The 19,375-nt window shown below is 36.6% G+C and overlaps 1 protein-coding gene across 1 annotated transcript in view; it reads right to left on the reverse strand.

The window, feature by feature from the left end:
- The window catches only part of ROCK1 (Rho associated coiled-coil containing protein kinase 1), an 84,824-nt gene that overhangs the window by 26,092 nt on the left and 39,357 nt on the right, over positions 1–19,375 (reverse strand). The window contains exons 6-18 of the mRNA XM_080611684.1: positions 17,675–17,759; positions 15,804–15,948; positions 15,378–15,516; positions 14,071–14,162; positions 13,344–13,503; positions 10,690–10,756; positions 6,437–6,525; positions 4,832–4,880; positions 4,115–4,250; positions 3,651–3,742; positions 3,279–3,525; positions 1,362–1,468; positions 189–339 (exon numbers count right to left, since the gene is read on the reverse strand). Of these exons, the coding sequence (XP_080467810.1) occupies positions 189–339; positions 1,362–1,468; positions 3,279–3,525; positions 3,651–3,742; positions 4,115–4,250; positions 4,832–4,880; positions 6,437–6,525; positions 10,690–10,756; positions 13,344–13,503; positions 14,071–14,162; positions 15,378–15,516; positions 15,804–15,948; positions 17,675–17,759 (1,559 nt within the window). The remainder of the gene's footprint in view (positions 1–188; positions 340–1,361; positions 1,469–3,278; positions 3,526–3,650; positions 3,743–4,114; positions 4,251–4,831; positions 4,881–6,436; positions 6,526–10,689; positions 10,757–13,343; positions 13,504–14,070; positions 14,163–15,377; positions 15,517–15,803; positions 15,949–17,674; positions 17,760–19,375) is intronic.

The following is a 19,375-nucleotide window of genomic DNA, read 5'->3' on the forward strand; positions in this document are numbered from 1 at the left end:
AAGGACCAGCTTAGACAAAATCATTTAAACTGTGTAGTTTTCTGGATTACAATTTTGATATGCATTTGATATACAAGGGATTAAACACCTGTATAAGAGTACTACATTGTAAGATGATGTGTTTTAAGATATCATAACCAAAATAACTTTTATTACGTATTTACCTGCAACTTGCAAGAAACACTTACCACACATTGCAACTGATCTTGCCTCCTCTATTGACTGATGTTTGTCAGTTAAGCGAGCTTTAGTCACTTTGTGCTCATTTACTTCTTGTTCTAACCGGTCTTGTAATGATTTGAGTTTGTAGTTCAAATCTATCTCTAAATTATTCTTTTCCTAAATAAAAGAAAATAAAAAAGTTACCAGATTTCTATAGTATCTGAGGGAATCAGATTTACTTTCTTCCCTTTTTCAGTGTTAACTTTTTGTTATGAAAAAAATCCATGTTATTTTTCCATGCTTAATAAAGAACGGTAGCAGACAAAAACTGTACTTAGTGCTCTGGAAAAGAATTCACTAACTTTTTTCAGTAGTCTATACATTTGTAAGATAATGGAAATACACAACTAATCCACTGACAACACTAGAACACAGAGGAAGAATTTGAGTTATTGTTACCTGAATGCAACTCTGTTATGTCACTATTGGGACTGCCAGCCATTAACAGTAACTCATGAAACAAGCACTGGAGTTGAGCTTTCAGAGACAGGGACTTGCTTTTGGGCTGCTGTTTCAAATAACACCAAGTGAGAATAATAACTGCTTGCACTTTCCCTTAGTCATATCTCTCTGGTTTATTTGGATAGACCACATGGTACAGCAAGTCTTCACCTGACCTCAAAGCACAGAGCTAACTATGTAGCCTATCTGGAAAAAGGGTGCAGGATTTCATTTTACTTGTTCTTCCATGTTGGGGCAGGGATCAGAGATACTAGGGGAACATGCTACCATTGAAACAGTTCAGCTCCAAAACTGATCAAAAAGTCTGGCACTGATCCAGCCAAATTAAAATCCAGTAAAAGCAGATACTTAAATTTCATGGTTTTAACAAGTTCATCTCTCTGCAGCAACAGGTAGGCAGGCAGAACAAAAATTACTGGCTGTTAGCAGGATCCTTGAATCAGTGGCAGTAAATGACAAACACTAATTTTATGCCCAAAGCTAGAAGTAAGAACTGCTTGAGGACTTGTGAGACCTACCATCCTGAGACTGTAAATTAGCACTGTTTAGTTCACCAATTTAGCACAAGACCGATTTAGAGGAAGAACACAGGATTTAGCAACATCAAAAAATACCATGAGAAAATAGTTGAAAGCTGACAAAGAGCAAACATCAGCCTCCACATCACTTTGCCATACCTTTTCTGAATGATTAAGCATATCCTGTGCTTGCTTTCTTTCTGCTTCCACTCTTTCAAGATTGTTTTTAATATTTTTTACTTCTTCTTGTAAAGTTGTAATCCGAACTGCCGTAAGAAATTAAATATCATTGTGTTAGTTACTTGACTTCGCTCAACAGGCCTTTTAAAGCTTTATTGATTTCTGGGGCCCTAAACTATTTACATTTTCAAATTTTTCAGACATGAAAAGGCTGTACATTGTAAAGGAAACTGATTTTTTAGCCACTTTTTATGCATGCAATTAGTAATGATTCACAAGAAACAATCACAAGAAAAACTTGTACACACCTTCCATCACTTCCAATATCTAATATGCAAAATTTCTTCCATTAATCCAAGTTATGCTATGCTATGCAACAAGCATCCTTTCTGGTGTGAACTCCATTAATATATAGATAAGGCACATTACACAAGAAATCATTCTCACATGAATCTGCAGGTACTGATGTAATATGTATTCACCTAATTATGACTCAAGTGCTTTGCCATGGATAGAGGAACTATTCCCCATCCCCCCCCAGCATCTGGCACAAGACCCTGTGTGGTATCAGAAGCTTATACTAAATAGTAAGTAGAATCACAGAATGGTTTCAGTTGGAAGGGACCTTAAAGGCCATCTAGGGGCACCTTCCACTACACCAGATTGCTCAGAGCCGCATCCAACCTGGCCTTGAATACTACCAGGAACGGGGCAGCCACAGCTTCTCCGGGCAACCTGTTCCGGTGCCTCACCACCCCTACAGTAAGGAATTTCTTCCTGATACCTAACGTGAATCTATCTTTTTCAGTTTAAAACATTGCCCCTTGTCCTGTTACTACAGGCCCTGGTAGAAAGTCTCTCTATATCTTTCTTATTAGCCTCCTTTTAATACTGAAGACCACAATAAGGTCTCCTCTAAAGCCTTAGTAGTAACAGCAGCATTAGTGTGTGTGTGTGTGTGTGTGTGCATGCACGTGCCAAAGTAGTAGCATATAAGCTGAAGCAGTAGTATATATTTCTATGCTGAAGAATTTGCATTAGCTCCTTTCAAATAAATGCACAAAAAATACTTAGGACTACTCCATATTACGCTTAATACCTTAAATACAGTATACAAAAATATACCTCTCAGTTCAAATACATCTGACTATAGTATAGCCTGCTTCACTTGGTTTTGAAGTATAATGAGACAATCTGGCAATATATAAGAAATTACAAGATGGAATATAATGAAGTCTTCCTAAATATTATGTTTTTCTCATTCATTTTAAATTTACTTTTACAAACAGCTCTATGAGTAACTGAATTACATAAAGCTATTTGGGTAAATAACAGCAGAGGACCTTAACCCTACACTCTTGAGAAAAACATCCTTTCTCCTGCAGACTGCTGAGTTGCATGTGGTTAAAAATGCATTTTGAAGCGCACAGAATTGTTTTCTCATGCCATTTGTATATCTTGCTCTTAGTCTTGTTTATAAAACAATGCAGAAGCATCATGAAAGAAAACAAATTCAATTTAACAACAGAATAGCTTTCTCCACACATGAAAGAGAAAGTGCAAGGTATGGCAAATTGGCTACTGCAACAAGGCAGTAAAACACTGTTGTGTCTTCTCTAGCACTGTATTAGCTTTTCATATTTTTGTACTACTCAGACTTTTAGTCAGGGCAGCCCCATAGACTTGTAAGTGGTGTTTCCCACTCTGATTTTGGTACTTTCCCTCCCAAGAGCTGCTCAGACATGATCTAGAAGCCAGACCCAATCTCCAGAAATTGCTCTTTTAAGTCACACTTGATTTGCAGGTTGGTTTTCCTCCCTTTATGTAACTGTACATTATTTAAAAGAGTAGGGTCACCATAACTTTCTTGGTAAAGTATAAATACAGAAGAATTACCCTGTAGTTCGCCAATCATTTCAGATCCATGACTTCTGTCCCTTCGTTCTGACTCCAAAGCTGCTTGAAGTTGGTAATAATCTTTCTCCACCTGCAGTTTTGTGCTTTCTAGAACTCTGCACCTTTCCTGGAGTTCTCTGTTCAGTGATTCTACCTGACTTAGTGACTTGCTCATTTCTGTGTTACCCTTTCTCAATCTTGCTGCTGTATCCGATTCTGTCCTCAGCAAATCATTTGCTTCTTCTAGCTGTTAAAACAAAACAGACAAGATTATCAAATATAAAAGTTATCTGGACCAGTTTTGTTGTATCTGAATGCTCGATACTGCTTCTCAAACCAAACAAATAAAGATAATGAACAGAAGCAACGTACTTGTTTTTGTAATTGTGTTATCTTCTCAGTTGAAACTTGTGAATGGTGGTTGATTTTTTTCAAGTCTTCCATCTGATCTTTTAGCGTGGACACTAAAGAAAAATTACAGCATTAATCAGCTTTAAAAAAATCCTTAGGTTTCCTGTTTTGTTGTGTTTGTTGGGGGTTTTATATAAACACACTCAAATTCTGGGCATATAATAGGTCTTTTGTTGACTTTTTGCTTCTTACATACATTTCTAGGTCAAACTCTGTGCTTGCAGAACACCACCACATACTGTAGAGAACAGAATTTGGAAATACAGACAAAACTATTGTGTTCAAATGAAAATAAGCTCAAAATTTATGTCCATTATTTAAAAATATTTAAAGTTGTATAGCACTTAAGACACTAAGGAAGTGAATTATTCCCCAAAACGCATCATATACTTCATCAGTGTCAATGTTTGGACAACACAGCATACCTTCATTTTCCACATTTCGTCTTTTTTCATTCTCTTGTTCAATTTTTCTTTGGTAGTCATTTATCTTATGTTGCAATACCATCTTTTCCTTCTCAATCTGAGACACTGTTGATTCCAAGTTCTTTCTTTGGTTTCCCTAAAATGAAAAGCATTCGTATTTTCCATTTACATTTTAAGGAATGATCCTCAGACCATTATCTCTGCAACTAATTAATCAAGGAATCCAGTAAGTGAGTTTACGGCTTCCTTTAAAAGGTTTTCAGAAAAGATAGCTTTTTTTTAAGTTCGACATGACAAATTAAAGAAATTACTAGAGAAGTTATCATTAATGTGATTACAAGTAAGTAACTATTAAAATTCAGAGACAACAAAAGAACTATTCTATTCTATTTGATGACTCAAAAGAAAATCATCTGTACATTAACTTTTAGAGTAACTGGTTTGGTAAACTAAAGAAGTTGTGATGAGTTGTAACTAAGCAAAACATTTAGCAGGCAAAGAAAAATCCAGCACGATGTGCTGAAACAAAAAAGGTTTTGAAAATTTGCACAAATAAAAGTGTATCTTCCAATGCTATGTTATTGAAATGTGATGGTTTCATCTCAAATTAAATCTCAGGACCATTTTTTAATCACAGAAGAAATATCTTAAGTCATAAAAATATTACCCACTTTCTTTACCCAACTAAGAAAGGTTCACTGAGGAAAAAAACCTTACTTCTTCATCCAGTTCCTTCATGATCTTGTCTAGTTTTATGTTTGAAGATCTGAAAATAAAATCATTTAAGTCATATTTAAGAAGGATACATTATACATAATGGCTTTCTAATGAAATAATTTGGGACCATTACTAAAGTGAACATTTATATTTTGGCTACTGTTATTTTGTAATAAATTTCTGCATTAGAACAAAAAACAATTATTGGAAATAATTTGTAAAATATATTAAGTATTTATCAACTTTGCTGCAGATTACAGGTGCTAAACTTTAGGTTCTGTATTTTCTCCCTTAATCTCCAAATGTAAAAACAGTTTCATGTACACAACAGGTTATCCTTAAAATTATAATTCCCCAGGGAGCTGCTAGAACTTTCCCTAGTTGTGAACTTTTCAAATAGCTAAAATGGGTCATTAATTCAACAGCTCCCTATTATGGATAAAGATATTTGAATAACGTTATTTGAAAGTCTCCCTGCTGAAGCAATATATTAGAACATAGTACTATAGAGATAGTGAGGTGCATAGTAAAACTTCAGTTGACTGACATACCCATTGCATTTTTGTAGCCAGCCATCCCTCTTCAGAGAGCTAACAAAAAAGGACCTTGGCAGGTATAATAAGTAGCAATATAACCTACCTACCAAGTCTGCAGTAAACAGCATCACATACCAGAAGACACACTGTTGTGCTCTGACAACTTGAGTAGTACTGCAGGAAGACAGTTACTGAGTATCTTTCAAGCAATGTACATTCTGCTTACCGAAAGCAATCACATCACGTGAACAGTGAAGCTGTGTTTAAGTAAGCAACAGCGTCAGTGTCACACAGTTCAAATTCACACTGGACCATTTTGGCTACCAGCTAACACATAAGTAGTCTGTACAGCTACACTCCATGGTCCTAATACATAAGCCTAAATTTTTACTATATCTTATGCCTAGTGTTGCCTCCTGGCTATATTTAGCCCTTCAAGAAAAGACTTCAAAAGGAGAAGCTAACTGAAGGTGAATTTAGTTGGCATGGAATCAAGAGTAAAAATTTTTAATTATCAGAAAAGAAGAATCCCAACTGACTGTTCACGTAGCTTATGGAATAAGCAAATTCTCACTTAGTTACTTCTTCAACATGGTAGAAACAAGATTTCAGAAAGCAAATGGTTGCTCTTATCTATCAGTCACCCGGAAAAAAAAAAAAAAAAAAAAAAAAAAAAGGAGAGGAATGTGTTTTCCCAATGTCTAGAAACCAGACAGTTTTAATAATCAAATATATGGTGCATATACAGTATTCTACTTTTTTAAATCAGCATGATCATTATGCACCTCAGTCCAATAAAACATCAGAGATAACCAGGTAAACTCATACATTCAAGTGTTCAGAAATAAAATGTGTTACATGGGTGCCAATGAAAACAAAACATTTTCTTCATACTATATTCAAGAAAACTATTTAAACATTGGTTTAGAATGACTTAAGCTTGTGTTTGGAACTCCCTTGAAGAATTACAGTACCATTTTTAGTATTATTCTGGTAATCCCTAAAGCAGTAATACAGAACTGAAGTGTTACATGTATCTAAATTATGTACACGAAGTTCTAAGTCTCACCTGCATTTTTGCTCCATTTCATCTTTCAACTGCATTTCATTATGTAGTTGTTCTTCCAACTCATAGATCATCTTCTGCATATTTTCCAGCTTCAAATATATATTTGTACATGAAAGAACACGCATTAAATTTAAAAACTTCAAAGAAGCATTTCAGAATATTCAGTGCTGCTTATATTGTATCACAACTTACTTCTATCTGAGCAATTTTTTTTTATCCTATTAAAATGTGATCCCCCCAAAAAATATATCTAAAAAAGTTAATTACATGAAATACATTTACTATTATACAATTTTGTCATCTGCATGCACATAAAATTTTAGGGTTCTGAATAGTTCCATTAAAATTCACAGAGTTAAGCTAAATCAAATCCTTCTTGTTTTAAGTACCTCCAGAATCAGACTAAAGATAAAAGATAAAAGAAAGCCTTTTAATCATTCTCAAAATTTCTTTTTCCAGCATGAACCACCAGATGTATTTTGCGATGCCTCTTCAAGCTCTGAAGTTGAGGAAGAAGAACCAAGCCTGTGAGTTATTAGGAACAGGGAGAAAATGCTCTTTACATATAATTAGTCAGAGATCATTTTTCCAGCTAGCTTTGTACTAAGGTTGGAAAACAGTAACAAACTTCAGGTGTTAATGCAGAACATTACTGTATAGAATGCACTGCTTACCAGCAAGATAAACTCAGAAATTCATTCTTTTCATGTAGTCTCAAAATGTCTACCTTCTACTAGATCTCTGGGCACAATAATCCCACTCCAACATCAGCAAAATCCTCAATTAACAGCAAGACGGTGTCAACTTAGAGGAACCTCATTAAGTCAAGCCTGTGCTGATTCACTCTTTTAAGCCTTTTTGCTGACCTTGTTGGGATTTCAGCCTTATTTAGCTTTCCCACACTTACCTCAACACTCTTGGAACTGTATAGAGAAGAACTACAGTCCTAACTTAAGACTCTCTTCAAAGAAACATAATCAAGTGGATCTGACCCTTTGCTTTCTTGTTCAGTGTTTTAACTTCAAAAACTCAGACAACTGCCTAACTCCTTACACACAATCATCCTAGAATGAAAGGCAACATAACATTTCCTCCTACCTCTGCCTCTTACTTTTTTCCTTTTCCCACAAAATATGCTTACATAAACTAAAACTGCTCACTAAGATCATGAAGAGGAGATAAATTGTGCTTGTCTTCATTCTTTCTTGATAGCAGCAATAAGTGTCCTCAACAGGGACAGCCTTCAGGTACAGTCCTGAAGTAAGATGCTATAATACGCTTGGAGACATATTATAGCATGCTTTGTCCATATCAAATGAGAAAGTTATAGGTGAGATTATTTTTGCCTACTTCCAGGCAGGTGTTTTTCTTACTTGCTACTTTCAATCTGTTCTCCTTCCCATTTTAGTGGGAAATAAAAGTATGGAGCATACAGGTACTCTCAAGAACTAGAGATTCTTTCTTATCACCTCCTTTTTCTTTCTTCCACCTCCTTAAGCTGCTCTGAAGCTTTCAGTTAAAGAACAACAATAAAGAATGGCAACTGGGGACTAACCAGAAACTACATATTTTATATATCCATCACTCTATTCTATATATTTACCACTACTTATTACAAAGCCTTGAGAGAGCAAGGAAATACTGGAAGAAATGTAGACTTATCAGCACTTACAGAACAGCTCTGGAAAACCAATTACTGGTGTGACATACAACATAACACCGTGTGGATGAGACAATGGTTGTAATCAAAAACCACAGAGATGGCCTCCAAATCTAAACTTTCAGGAAAAAGGAAGGAAGACCAGTATACAACACATTCATCTCCTTGGTACAAACCACTGAGAAATAAAGCAAGAAGCAAGACTATTTAAAGTCCAGCTCTCACTTTCGTAAAAAGGGAGCACAGCTAATGCACAAAAATAAAGGATAAAGAAGTTTCAACATAATTGCTCTTCCATTTCTTGGTTACTCATTTTACAGCCCTTCCAGATAGGCTGCATAGAGGAACTAAATGAAACAGATGAGGAATGGGCCCAAAGAGACATCCGGCAACTGAGGCATTTCTGTAGAGAATCCTACTAGTTTCAACTTCTACTGCCTCCTCTTGCTTCTTTCTGTCTCTGGATTCTTTTATAGTGCTGTACCCCAAGGAGCCTCTCTAAGCTTGCTGAGCAGCCTAATTATATTAGCATGAAACAACAAGCTTCCAGAGAAGTTTTGCACAATCTGATCTTGATAGACAAATTAGTACCTTAGGAAAATTCTGAGTTACAATTAATTCTGTATAAAAGCATTCTTTAAGGTTTCCATTTGTTAAGTTTCCCTTTTGAGTATGAGGCAGGGGAAGAAATGACTATGGGAAAGCCTGCCTACAGCAGAGAAGTTGACAAAAAATCCCTATGGAACTACCATACTTTTTGTTTTGTCATTGGGGGGGGGGGTTTGGAAGGGATTGGTTGGTTGTTTTTTTAATCACCACAGTGCAACACGTCTGGTTCTGCTCCCTGAACAGTGAAGGAAACCAAAGACACAGTGCAAAAGAATCTGTTACTCTCCATTTTCTTAATATCTGAACTGTTTACATGTGGTTATTGTAGCATTAAACTCAAATAATCAGATCTTCACAGGGGTTTGAAATTCAGTTGAAGGACCCCGAATTCAGTTTTTTGTCCAAATTCATGGCCTAATTCTATGAAGTCTTACACATTTACAAAATGCAATGAATTTCCTGGGAATTTCTGGCACTCAGTCCCTCCCAGAAGATGTCCAGTACTGTGCTGAGATACAGGTAAAGAACATCTGGTGTTATATTTCCAGAACAAATTAATTTGCTAACCATGTGTCAACATTACCGTTTTCATTGCAGCATGTAATGAAAGAAAAACAGCTGAGAAAGGACTGTAAAAGTACCTTGTAGTAAGGACTTAACGTTTACTTAAACCTTTCTATATCACATCCTTCTAACAGCTTCACTTCCCCAAACTGTTAAAATCACAAGACATTCAAATACATTTGACAATATGGACAGGACTCTTGAGGGTTCTTAAACTACATGCAGGTGCCTGTATCCCACTAATTATGCCAAGCCCATTTAGTAACTCTCTTCAAAGTCAAAGCTGTGTGCTGGCTTTTGGTTAAGTATCTGCAAGTATTTTAAAGTCTGGGTCTGTTTTAAATTTTACCATATCAACAGCCAAATGCTTATGAGGAAAACAACATTTATGGAACAGACCAACACATACGAAGAAATTAACACACTTCAATGCTTAATCAAATCAGTTAGCACAATAAAGTTCATAATCAGTTCCTCTGCCCTTTACAAATTTTCTCTGGGTAATACCACATACCCTTAAAACCTTTTCATTGCAAATTTAAAAGAAAAGGGAACATATATTGATACCTGCTTCTCTTCTACTCTAAATGGAAAACATAACAGAACAAAACACTAAGTAAATCATAGTCAAAGCCAAGAAGACTTAGAGTTAATTACCAATTTTTGACAATGTTTTCTTCTGGAAAGACTGTAATTTATAAAATATATATAATAATAAAAAAAAGATCATTTTAAAGGACTAGCTTAATTTCATCAGAACTTGCAGAGAATCCAAGCTGGCCCTGTTTCTAACACCTCAGCATACCCTCCTGGAAACTGGATTGCCGAGAAGCTTGCAAAGCAGTAATTGAAAGAATCCCTGAACATTTCTTGCTAGGTACATGCAGATCCTCAGTGCCCCAATTCCCAATAGCTTGTGGGGCACCCTTAAGATGGAGCAGTTTACCCAAGCTTCATACATTATCTGCCATCTCCCAGTTAGTTCACAGGAAGTCCAGTTCCAGTGTTAAAAACTGGTGCGGTTGCTGGAAAGCTCAAGCTTCCTGCCACATGTCCACACTCCATGGTTGCCACAAAGCCAGCATACACCTGGGATCTATAAGGCACTCTAAAAATACTGCACAAACACTTTGATATTTCTAAAGATAAAAAATGTGAATCCAGTTCCACAAAAGGAGTATGCCGTTTCAGCTGTTTTATCCCAATTTAGGAAAACCAATGTTACATGAAGAACTGAAATGTTGTTTTCCCAATAACTTTAATAGGCAGGCCATACTAAACAGTTAAAATTTATCCATTGATTAACCATATTCCAAGCACTAAAATTATTTAACACATTTACAATTCAAACAGTTTATTCCCATATATGCAATAGATTCTTTACTAGGACCCAACAAAGCTGAAAATCAGTGAAACATACCACACTTTTGTCCACACTGGAGCCTGTTCTGTTGTCATTGGAATTTTCTGCAGAGACAGCTAAATACCTGTAGCAACAGTTAAAAAGTTTTACTTTAAAGACTTGTTTAAAAGCAACGTTATGGAAGAAAACAATGTCCAAACACAATACAATCACCCTAAAACATAACACCCAGATTTTTTTGCTCCAAAATGTGGATAAACAAATAGTAACATATTCAGACTTTTTCAGTTCTATTATTTAAGATTTCAGCATATTTAATTGGAAAAGTCAAATAATATATTGTAAAGCATACAGCTGTGCTTGAAGACCACCATAAAAAAGGATTTCTGCCAAATACTAATACAACCACTTTTTATTTTTTTAATAACCATTGAAAAAAATCTTTGCTTTCCATGGTTACAACACTCTCACTGGCTTCCATCCCACAAATATTTACTCAGGCACTTGTGCAGCAAGTAGCAGCAATGAAGAGAACTCTGCAGATTGTGTAACTTCCAACAAAGTTACTAAGAGTTCCACACACAAAAAGTATGTCCTGAAGCCAGCACTCTTATTCTACATAAGTGTTTACCGAAAATACCACAAAATTCTGTTTGTCATGATTCTGAAAAGTCAGGAAAATAAATACAAAATACTATCTCCAAATTCCTTTGGTATTTGATGTCATATTCTCAGCATGATAACTGAGCTAGAGATATCTAAAGTGTCTCTTACTGCATTTGATTATATGAGGAAAAACTCTACAACATATGAACTGAGGAAGATGAACACATCATCCTTTTTGTTTCACATGTGTATTTTCACATGCACAAAAACCTCTCTAAAAGATCAAGGAGAACAAAATCAAAGACATCTCCAAACCATGGTCAAATTAAACATGAAGACTGCTTTCAGACAATCAAACAACAAAGAGAAAATGCAACAGAAAGGGGCTTGCTGTCTTGAGTACAAGAAGCCACTATATCTTGCACACCAGGGCTGTGGAGTAGTGAGAATGTGGTACTTGAACAGGAACAGCACCAGCTCCATCAGAATCTGGAAGAGAACACGCAAGCCAGATTGGGCTACAAAGTGTTCTCAGACAGTATTCCAAAATCTGCGTTATAGGAGAAGTTCAGTAGTAAACAACCATATTTCCTAATTTACAGTCAACGAGATTACAGTGTATAAATAATAGTGTAGAAAGTATTCTACACTAAAACATTGTACTACTTTAAAGACAGAAGTCACATTATTTTCCTACATTTCTGTTTCTTTAAACACTCCTGCATATGTTAATAAGATTAAATGGAAGGAGGTGGGGATAATAAATGTGCAACTTTTTCCAAATATGCTTTTTTAAAAAAAAAAAATCACTACTTTCAGTGCAAAAAGAATAAAAATTACGATTAGAGATTTAGTAAGTATGAATGATCATTTCAGACTTCAAGACTATCACACTATCAAAGTACTATAGGACAAAATTCAGTTCTAGGCCAAAAATTTTAGTTCTAGTACGCCTACAAAGTTATAATAGTATTCAGTGGCAGAGTTCTTCAATGACCACAAAACACAGCCACTTAGAACTCTAAATCCCTGATACTGTCCCCCAAGAAGGAAGAGAGCAAGAAAGAAATGATGATATTAACAAGCTTCTATATGCTACTGCACCTTCTTCATAATACATTCCAAAATCTTCCTGCAAGGCAAAACTTGAGGGGTTTTTTTAAATTACTGACTACAATTAGAACAGTAGGTGAAACTCCTGAACTGCTGAACTCCCGCAAACTGTATGCAACACTTGCGAAGTCCTCCTATGCCTCACTATGCAGAGCACAACAAATCCAACTCTTTGCAGAGACGGAAAGAATTTCACCACAGGCTTGGAAAAGTGGTTCCTCTCCTACGCAAGGACGAAAACCAGATTTATTTCCTTTAAAGTTTTCCTATCCAAAAATGCTATTAAAACTAATAGTCTCTGACACAGTCCACTAGGTTTAGCCCATTTTAAGCTTGATACCCACCACAATTAAAAGCAGCTTTCAAAGAAAAAGTTACTGAGATTTTGAATGTAGATATAGCTATCCATAGTGCCTACAACAAGAATGACTGCTGGAAGTATGAATTAATATAATTTTAAATGATGCAATTTAAAGTCTTCTAAGTAACAGTGAAAACTGTAAAGAATCACCACCTCACTCTGCAGTGGATGAGTACTTTGAAAACAAAAGAAATTATGAAGCAGGTGACAGGCAAGTAGAAAATATTCGATTTCTATTAAGCCAAGGTTTAATTTATCACATGCTAAAACACTGATGTAACCTATGGAATCTTCATATACAGCTCAAAACTAGTAATTCACAATAATGCAAAGTGACATTTGTATCTCTCATTCATGACTACATATACAACTCAGTGCTCTGCAGGTGGCTCTGCCTAGTGGCGGCAACAGTGGATTTTTCTTGCTTAGCTTCTGCAGCACCACTATATAGCATTCTTAATGCAGGGCAAGGCATTTACAAATCTAGTGTGATATTTTTAAGGTACTGATGACTAGCAGTACTAGTTCTTATTATCAAAGTGTCAAAAGAGTGTAATTTATTAGGATTCTGAATACAGCTTGGTAAGAGTCAGAAACAGTGTTGACATCAGCTTACTTTATGCATACATACCGACGGTTGCTGTAGTATGTAAATCCTACAAAAGGAAGCTGGTTGCCCACAAATGCTTTTGGTATAGGAAATGTTTCTTCCTCTCCTTTATCTTCTTCCAGATCATCAAAATTACTAGTGTCAATGTCACTACTTAAGTCAGGCACAACTGGTGCTACAGCTATAAAGAAAAAGTAGAATAGTATGATAATAATCATTAAATTACTTCAGTGACTAAGAAATCTCATTTCTTGGTACAGAGTAAATAAAACTTTACATTCCGTTAAAAGATACCTGGCAGTCCTTTTGCTAACATAATAAGCCAGATCACTGTCTCTGAGAAAAGCATTATAGCAGAGTCATAGAATCCCCTCCCTCAACCTGCTGGCCATGCTCCTTTTGATGCAGCCCAGCATACAGTTGGGCTTTCTGGGCTAAGAGCGCACATGGCTGGGTCATGCTGAGCATCTCATCAACCAGCATCCCCAAAGTCCTTCTTCCTTAGGGCTAATTTGAATCCAGTCTCCACACAGATTGTATTTGTGCTTGGAATTGCCCTGACACAGGAGCAGAACCTTGTACTTGGCCTTGAACTTTATGAGGTTGGCAATGGCCCACCTCTCAAGCCTGTTGACGTCCCACAGGACGGCATCCCTTCCCTCCTGTCAACCACACCATACAGCCTAGTGTCAGTGGCAAACCTGCTGAGGTTGCACTCAATTCCACTGTTCACGTCCATTACACTTACTGTCTCTGAGGGTTTCCCAGGCCCATTGATCATTTTTGAAGAAAAGGTGCCGTTTAATTTCTTCTACACCATTTCGTCCTAGCCTCACTTCCCTGTTAAAGAGTGTTTTGGTTAAACATTGGAGATGACATAAACTATTCTGAAAGAAAGACTCATTTTAAGGCATAATCTAACAACAAAGACAGAAAATTACTTCTCAAGCTAAGGTAAGAAGTAACCTTATCTCAAAGTTTTCATGTAAACATACTTAAAGAAGCACAACAGCTTCATTTCAGAACTCTGTGTGGTTTTAAGTCTTGCTTATAAGAATCCCTGCTGCTACTGTTTCCACCACCATGGAGCCGCAAGGCAGCTGCCAAGCAGCACTTAGGTTCTACTTTTTCTAGAAGTTCATGCGGTTACTCAAATTGCATACAGCCCAATAAATGCAACAGCTTCCCTCCTTTGTAGCATCAGTTCTCAAGCAAAGGTTGTAAGTAGCATGGGTACAACAGCAGTGTACTCAAAAAGTGAAACAGACCTAACACCTACAGTTCAGACAGGCTTCTTGTGAGCTGACTCTACCGTGATCCTGAATGCCCACTAAGAGCTGGAAGTGTATTAAGGACACTCCTGAAATGCATCTTTTGCATTAGCTTCATCCAAAAGGAATTTGTTTTGAGTGCCATCACCACCGTGCAACACAGACCAATGTTAACAGTAGCTGTTACTAAGGAGTAACACTTCATATTCAAACTAAACTTATACGGTAGATGTACCCATAATAGCAGAACTTCTCTTTCCCCAGTACTCAAACTACTACTGCAAAGAGCAGCTGCAATCATTGGTGACTCCTCTCCCAGATACTGGGACTGGAGAAAAATAAAACTGATGCTACTGCCTGTCTAGCTCACAGAAACATCAGTTAGTAACTACTGCTTCAGGTTAGACAAAGTAATACTTCAGAGAAGACAAAGTAATTTACAGAGTTAAGCTGAGGTTCTACAATCTCTTTACTAAAAAGTTTAATCAGATGTTCTGTCTTTAAGCAAAAGGCTGACGTTCCTTACATTGCTGTAGTTCAAAGAAAAAAGGCTGATTCCTATAAACAACACTGAACTAATGGAAATGCATTCAGAGATCAGAAAAATGCCTAGGCAGCATCGAAATGGGAGCAGCTACACTACATTTATGAAGACAGTAAGAGTTTCATTTCTCTTGTAGTTTAGAAACCCAAACAAAACAAATACATTTATGTTCTTTTTAACTTGAGAACAAATTCTCTTAACAAAGTCTTACTTTCATTTTGAGTAAAGCTTAAATCTTACCTATCAGTTAAAAAGGCACAAATAAGGTTTTTTGCCTCTTTGGAAATATCATTGTCATCAGGGAAAGTAAGGGAGTTCTTATGGTTCATAATCTTACTGTATGTTCCAACCAAAGAATCTGCATAAAAAGGTGTATCACCTGAAAAAGCAGCAACACAAAAATTAAAAAGTAGATCAAAAGTATTTTAGATTTGATTTATAATATATGAATTACCTATGTAACAAGGTAAGCAACTAAGTGAACATGAGGCAAGGACAAATGTCTGAGAACTGTGCCAGTATATTTCTAAAACACATTCTGTAAATACAGGATCAGTAAACCACAACTTAAAGAAGAGCTTAATAAAATTAAAAACAGCTAAAAACAACTGTGCTTTTGGAGTCTAGTTAAGTAGCGTAGTCCATTCTGATTATCCTCCTACTCACCTACAAGCATCTCATACAAAAAGACTCCAACTGACCACCAGTCACATTCTCGCCCATAGTAACCATCACCACCTTGGGACTTCAATACTTCAGGAGAGATATAGTCGGGTGTTCCCACAGCCGTATCGCATCGTACCATACCTTCCTACAAAAGGGAGGAAAACCCAGATACGAGATCCAAAACTGCAAGCCATTTCCAAGAGTTTCTGCAGCCTAAGCAACATCAGCAGGTCAACATCAATTTTTGTCAAACGTTCTGTTTTCAACAGGTATTTTAACATTTTGAATTTTAAGATACTAATCCAGAACAAAGCACCAGATTCGTCAAATACAGTGGAAGTTACTTTAAGAACCTCAGTTAATATCCAAGAAGCAATCAGAATTGCATTTAGGTGCTGTAAACACTGCACAGCCTCTCCTCCTTGTGCCAGTATAAACATGTCATATATTGACAGGATGTACCATAAACAAGGAAAGCTCCTCTTGTTAGCATAAATGCGTCAATAACAGGGATTTTGCTGACAGGATCACCTGAAGTGCAAACTTTTCACCTCTGACCCAAGATTAAATGTAGGCAGAGACTTAAAGCTCTAAGTAGACAGACTCCAAAACATGTAAAAGGCAACAATGTCTGATGTTCCTCACACCCCTGGAAAAAGGGCTGGCAGGACAGAGATCTGTCACACTAGAGCTGGCATCCAGAATGCCAAAGCTGCAACCGTGCACCTCTTTCCAGTGCCATCTGGGCATTTCTGAAATAATCCTGTGCCACTCCTAGAAATGGATCTGTTAAAAAACTTGCATAAAAATATATAACTAAATAAATACAACAAATATAAATCCAGTGTTGTGTATGCAGCAAATCCAGAATGCACCACAATTAAGCTTCTCTGCTGAGAAATTACTCAGTAATGCTAATATACAGCAAAGTTTTGTCATATTTTTTATTCCTTTTTTTTTTTTTTTGGCACTTACAGCTTAAGCACTAGAATAAATTTTTTCTGTATTTCAAAATTCCTCAGTGTTAAGAACACAATCAATACAAAGTCAAAATAAAGCCAAATTTTCGGTCAGCTATTCCACTCAAGCATACTGTTTGTGACCTGAAGCAACTCTTCAAATTCATACACATAACCTGCACTTGGTTTTCATTGTTGCCTTTTATTTGTGGCAAAGCAGCTAAATACAGTGATTTATCCAAAGCTCCTGGAATATGCTGAGAACACAACATACTTATTACACAATCTCTATGAACTATCATGTATTTCACATTGTTTTCCTTATAAATATGTGCAGACTGACACAAACCAAGTTACGTGCAGGGAATAACAGTGTTTCATGGTACACGAAATACTGTTGCAAAATTGTAGGGGTTTTTTTTTGTGACCTCAGGATATATTTTTCAAAACAAAAAAAAAGTAGTAATACCATGAGATTCATTAACCTGTTCCCTTCAGATCAGTCCTTTTGCTACATCAGCATATGGCTAATAAATACAATTGGGATTTAGTGACTTGTATATAAGTTTTGATTCTTTCATTACTGACACACTATGTAAAGAAAATATCACTTCTTTGCATTAAGTTTTGATAACCAAGCACTTTAAGAAATAATCCAGAAGATCTAGAGACAATCAGTCTTGACTTGAGAAATCTCCTCTAGGAAATGGTATAGAAGTTGGTACATTCCCTACTTCAAGAGCCATTTCTGCATTCTATATTGTCACTGAACAGGACGCATAATTAGTAATTGGAACAGAGTGGAACTTTCAACTCTTCCCACCCAGCTAAAAAGTTTTCAGCATGTTTTCTTACTTTTAAGCATGTTTTCCTTTCACAAACAGAAAAATGAGATTAAAAATGTATGTTTACCTTGTTCATCTTCATACAAGTACCAAAATCTGCTAGTTTTAAATGACCAGCTTTGTCTAGCAGCATATTATCAGGCTTCACATCTCTGAAAGGAGAAAAATGTATTTTTCTTAAAGTAAATAACTCAGTTTAAGTTCTGAGAACAACAAAAGTAAACTATTTTACAGTGCAACATTGCAAGGAAAAATACCAACATGAAAGCATCACTATTTCCCCTGGTTTCTTCTGTTCCAAGTCTCTCCAACACACAGACTACTGAACTACATTTTAAAAAAATCATAATGGATGCGCGAATAAAGCCTTCAGTCACTGAATTTAACAACTTTGGACATTAACCTTGAACCTCAAGGTCCTAGAAAACACTCACTGGTTGAAAGTACAAGAAAAAACAGCATTCTGGTTCTGAGTTAGCTATCTCAGGCTTTTAAAATAGAGCTTCTTCTCTGTACCACTTCTTACAAATGGATGTGATTTTCAGAATTATATTACTGTGAACAAATATTTTTTCCATGCTCTTTCCCACAAAATACTTCCATTATAGAAAATAAGTTTTCATAACTGGCAGAGTTCAGAACATCTGATGTTATTAAACATACTGAAGCAGAATAATAATAGGAAACAATTCTCAAGAAAGCATAACACGAATTTCAGGAAAAAGGATATTTCTGGGACCTTAAAAGAGAACTCTGTCCGTAACTGTCAAATAAAGTACAGTGGAAACGCATCGGTATGCTCACCGAATAATTCTGGTTGGGAGGGATTTTTGTAATACTCCTGGTTAACTGCATGATCAAAGTACAGCTAATGGTTAGATCCTACTTCAAATCTGTATTAGATTCCTCTGGGTCAAATCCAGTTAAGTCTTTTCTCCCCAAGGACAGGGATTCCACAACCTCTCTAGGACTCTCTTCCATTATTTGACCACCCTCACAATGGAAAAATATTTCCTAATGAATAGCTAGATATTCCCCTGCTGCAATTCGCATCATCCATTGCCTTTCATCTTTTCAGTGTGCAATCTCAAGTCTGCTCCACCTTTTCTATAAAGTCCTGCTGGGCAGCTGACGCTGCCAAAAAGACTAATGCTTTCTGTCTCAGCTGAACACTCTGTTGTGAATGAAAACATAGTGCTGACCCCACTATCAGCCCTCTGAAGGAATGGCTGGTAGCAGACATTTGCTACCTTTGAACCCTTTGTTCTACCTATTCAAATCATATCTTTCCAATCTGCCTACATCAAAAATCTTGCTAAAGTCAAGACAAACAACACACTACCCTCCCCTCAGTGGTGGAGCCCATCATCTCATCACACAAGCCAATTGGGTTGGTATGGCATGCTTCACCCATATAAACCCATGCAGGCTCTTCCAAATCACCTTCTCATCCACATGCTTGGAAATGGGTTTCCTGGAAATTTACTCTGTAAAATTCCCCAAGACTGCCTTTAAGCTTATCAGCCTGCAGTTCCCCTGATCCTCCCTTTCTTGCCCTTCTTGGGGCAGATCGGGTGTGCCATTTGTTTCTTTGCAGTCATCAGGAATCTTCTAATTGCTGCAACCTTCCAACGGTGACAGAGAGCAGTATCATAAGGGTACTGGCCAGCTCCTTCATGCCCCTTGGCACATCTTGTCCAGTGCCCTCGACATGTGCATACCCATGTTTGCATAACTGGGGCTTAGCCTGATCATCTTCTGCCACAGT

Source organism: Psittacula echo (assembly GCF_963264785.1).
Source record: "Psittacula echo genome assembly, chromosome: 2".
Lineage (NCBI taxonomy): Eukaryota > Metazoa > Chordata > Aves > Psittaciformes > Psittacidae > Psittacula > Psittacula echo.